The sequence below is a fragment of the Monopterus albus genome, unplaced genomic scaffold (assembly GCF_001952655.1).
Source record: "Monopterus albus unplaced genomic scaffold, M_albus_1.0 scaffold574.1, whole genome shotgun sequence".
Classification (NCBI taxonomy): domain Eukaryota; kingdom Metazoa; phylum Chordata; class Actinopteri; order Synbranchiformes; family Synbranchidae; genus Monopterus; species Monopterus albus.
Window position 1 is genome coordinate 51,285 of NW_018128454.1, and position 4,249 is coordinate 55,533.

Below are 4,249 nucleotides of genomic sequence, written 5' to 3' on the forward strand. Positions count from 1 at the left end.
ATTATGAGATAAAAGTATAACCTTCACATGGTTGAAGTGTGTGTATGAATTCACTTCATTATTAAATGCACTTCTGGGGAGTTGTGCCTAGCACTGCTCTGCTTAGAGGGAGTAATCAAAGGGAAAGTAAATTAAATGCACTTAAAAGGATAAGTTTTAATAATATAATCTTCACAATCTCACAGTATGCTTATTAAATCGTTGTGTGCGTGCCTGATTTATCACAAGAATGTAACTTTGGTTTCAGGGAGGTACAGCTGTGTATTATGAGAAAGAATTTTTGGCTAACATCAATTGGTTTCAGCTGTATGATCAGCATGAGTAGGAATGTGTAAGGAGGAGGGAAGAATAGTATATATTACACCGTTGTGGTAGTTTCACTTCAGATCATTTTGCTCTGCTGCTGGCTATGATCTCCAGATGCATCTGCAAATAAAGGTAATAGTGCACATTGATATTTGGTGTGTGTGACTGAAATTCTTTCCACTATCTGGACTCAAGAAAGAAGTTTGGTACTTCACATTGGACAAACTCCCATGAACCCTCCAACACCCTAGTGAGGGTAAACAGTGTTGACAGAACACAGCTTCCCCCTCCTGAGCCACCAGACATTTCCCCAGAATCTCTCTGAAGCCAACTGAAAGTCTTCCTCCATGGCTTCACTGAACTCTTCCCAGGCCCGAGTTTTTGGCAACTGCCAGGGCTGCGTCCCGCATGGCCTGTTGGTACCTGCCAGCTGCTTCAGGAGTCCCATGAGCCAACCAGGCCCGATAGAGCTCCTTCTTCAGCTCGATGGCATCCCTTACCTGCGGTGACCACCGCCATGTTCAGGGATTGCTGCCGTGACAGGCCCTGGAGACTTTACGGCCACAGCTCTCAGCAGCCGCCCCGACAATGGAGATGAGGAACATAGTCCATTTGGACTCAATGTCCCCAGTCTTCCTTGGCACCTGTTTGAAACTTTGTCGTAGGTGGGAGTTGAAGACCTCTCTGACCGGAACTTCTGCCAGACTTTCCCAGCAGACTCTCACTATACAGTTTAGCCTGCCAGGTCTATCCAGCTTTTTCTCCCACCATCGAATCCAACTCACTAGGTGGTGATCAGTTGACAGCTCAGCCCCTCTCTTCACCCGAGTTCCCAAAACATATGGCCAAAGATCAGAGGAAATGACTACAAAGTAGATCATCGACCTCCGACCTAGGGTGTCCTTGTGCCATGCGCACTGATGGACACCCCTATGTTTGAACATGGTGTTTGTTATGGATAAACCATGACTAGCACAGAAATCCAATAACAACTCACCACTCGGGTTCAGAGCAGGGAGGCCGTTCCTCCCAATCATGCCCCTCCAGGTATCACTGTCATTGCCCACGTGGGCATTAAAGTCCCCCAGTAGAATGACAGAGTCCCCTGTGGGAGCACTATCCAACACGCCCCCCAGGGACCCTAAAAAGGCAGGGTACTCTGCACTGCCCTTAGGTGCGTAAGCACAAATGACAGTGAGAGACCGTTTACTGGCCCGAAGGCACAGGGAAACGACCCTCTCATCCACCGGGGTGGACTCCAACACCTGACGACTAAGCCTAGGGGTTATAAGCAAGCCTGTCGCCTCTCCCCCTGAACAACGCCAGAAGAGAGGAGGGTCCACCCTTTGTCGAGAAGAATGGTTCCAGAACCCAAGCTGTGAGTGGAAGTGAGCCCGGCTATATCTAGATGGTATCTCTCAACCTCCTGTACCAGCTCAGCCTCCTTCCCCGCCAGTGAGGTGACATTCCAAGTCACAAGAACCAAAGTTGGTGTCTGAGGTTTGAGTCAGCCAGGCACTCGGCGCCGGCCACTGCTCAAAACACAACGCACCGCCCCCCTAGGGCCTCTCCAGCAGGCGGTGGGCCCACCGAAGAGTGGCTCCATGTTGTGGTTTTGGGCTGAGCCCAACCAGGCCCCGTGGGTATAGGCCTGGCCCCCAGGTGCTCTCACCCCAGCCCCTCCCCCAGGCCTGGCCCCCTATGTTTGAACATGGTGTTTGTTATGGATAAACCATGACTAGCACAGAAATCCAATAACAACTCACCACTCGGGTTCAGAGCAGGGAGGCCGTTCCTCCCAATCATGCCCCTCCAGGTATCACTGTCATTGCCCACGTGGGCATTAAAGTCCCCCAGTAGAATGACAGAGTCCCCTGTGGGAGCACTATCCAACACGCCCCCCAGGGACCCTAAAAAGGCAGGGTACTCTGCACTGCCCTTAGGTGCGTAAGCACAAATGACAGTGAGAGACCGTTTACTGGCCCGAAGGCACAGGGAAACGACCCTCTCATCCACCGGGGTGGACTCCAACACCTGACGACTAAGCCTAGGGGTTATAAGCAAGCCTGTCGCCTCTCCCCCTGAACAACGCCAGAAGAGAGGAGGGTCCACCCTTTGTCGAGAAGAATGGTTCCAGAACCCAAGCTGTGAGTGGAAGTGAGCCCGGCTATATCTAGATGGTATCTCTCAACCTCCTGTACCAGCTCAGCCTCCTTCCCCGCCAGTGAGGTGACATTCCAAGTCACAAGAACCAAAGTTGGTGTCTGAAGATTGAGTCAGCCAGGCACTCGGCGCCGGCCACTGCTCCAAACACAACGCACCGCCCCCCTAGGGCCTCTCCAGCAGGCGGTGGGCCCACCGAAGAGTGGCTCCATGTTGTGGTTTTGGGCTGAGCCCAACCAGGCCCCGTGGGTATAGGCCTGGCCACCAGGTGCTCTCACACGAGCCCCTCCCCCAGGCCTGGCTCCAGGGTGGGGCCTCAGTGAACCCATACCGGGCAGTGTAAACATAAGCCCTTGATTTGTTTGTCATAGGTGGTCTAAGAACCGCCCTTTGTCTGGTCTGTCACCCAGGACCTTTTGCCATGAGACCCTACCAGGGACATATAGCCCCTGACAACATAGCTCCCAGGATCATTCAGGCACTGAAACCCCTCCAACATGTTAAGGTGTCGGTTCCAGGGAGGGGATATCCAACTCCACTATGTGAAATATTATGTACAATATTTGAAATTGATCATCATCTATTAACCTATTTTTGTATTCACGTTTTATACTATATTATTCTTACATAACTTTATTTTTAGACTAGGTGTTCTTTTTCTGAAATATCTGTAAAACAAATGTAATTGGTTAAAAAGCAGAGTTAAATGTTAAAGAAACTAACTTTTTATACAGTGTGTTGCAGCAAATCTGATGCCTTTTATGGTCAGTAAGCTGCATACATGCCATCTCATTTACACGTCTAAGACCAGAAGTGTAACTTTAGACTTCATTTTTATTCACTTCCACAGAGATTGTGTGTTTGGCTCCAAGTGCTGCCAAAATGCAGGTGACACATCCTATGCAAATACTAATGGGAGACTCAAGCTGCTGCTGCTCTGTGTAGTTGGTGTTCATCTAGTACACTGCTGTTATAGTCATTATATACAGCCCTCTCTCAGAAGGCACAGAGCTCAGCTGAAGACGCTGCTGTTTGGGTCACTGACACACAATGTGTGTCAGTGACATCAGCCAGTCATGGGGATGAGCCAAGTGGCAATGACATCACTGTGGTGAGCACTTTTATTTGCTGTTGTTCTTGGATGCTGAACCCTTTGGGATCTCCGCAGCCCTCTCTCAGCTGCACAGAGTTCAGTGTACAGTAAGACATTTATCTCTGGAACAGGATGGAGGCTTTGGGAAACTGCTGTATTTAAACCACCATCTCAGCACTTCAGACAAACTTTTACCATTTAGCCAAAAGAATCTCATTTTCTACTGACATACATTATATAATGATTTCTGGCACATTTGTCTGCTTAAAAAACAGATATCAATATATATGGCTACTAACAGTTCTTTGGCTGCCACTGATTTCTTGCAGGGAAGGGTCAGGTTTGTTATTGTGCAGATCCTGATAGTGATTTTTCTCTGCATCAACCTTTTACTCATTATGACCTTTTTTAAAAAGGAATGCTTCTATACAACTCCACGCTACATCTTATTTGCTGTTACATTACTGTCAGATAGCTTGTTACTATTCATGTCTGATATCCTTCTCATTTTCACCCATTTTAATATCACTATGCATGTGTGTTTATGTGTCATTATGTTTGTTCTGGTATTTCTGTATGTTGTAGTTACACCAGTTACTCTGACAGCAATGACCCTGGAGCGCTACGTGGCCATCTGCATGCCCCTGCAACATGCAGAGCTGTGCAACACATGTCGAACTATACATT

The 4,249-nt window shown here is 48.4% G+C and overlaps 1 protein-coding gene across 1 annotated transcript in view; it reads right to left on the reverse strand.

Annotated features, from left to right (window-relative positions):
- LOC109953196 (nociceptin receptor-like) overlaps window positions 1-2,798 on the reverse strand; it is a 10,710-nt gene extending 7,912 nt beyond the window's left edge. The window contains exons 1-3 of the mRNA XM_020588620.1: window positions 2,666-2,798; window positions 2,073-2,387; window positions 1,374-1,618 (exon numbers count right to left, since the gene is read on the reverse strand). Coding sequence (XP_020444276.1) covers window positions 1,374-1,618; window positions 2,073-2,387; window positions 2,666-2,798 — 693 coding nt within the window. The remainder of the gene's footprint in view (window positions 1-1,373; window positions 1,619-2,072; window positions 2,388-2,665) is intronic.
- Between the last annotated feature and the right edge of the window lie 1,451 nt (window positions 2,799-4,249).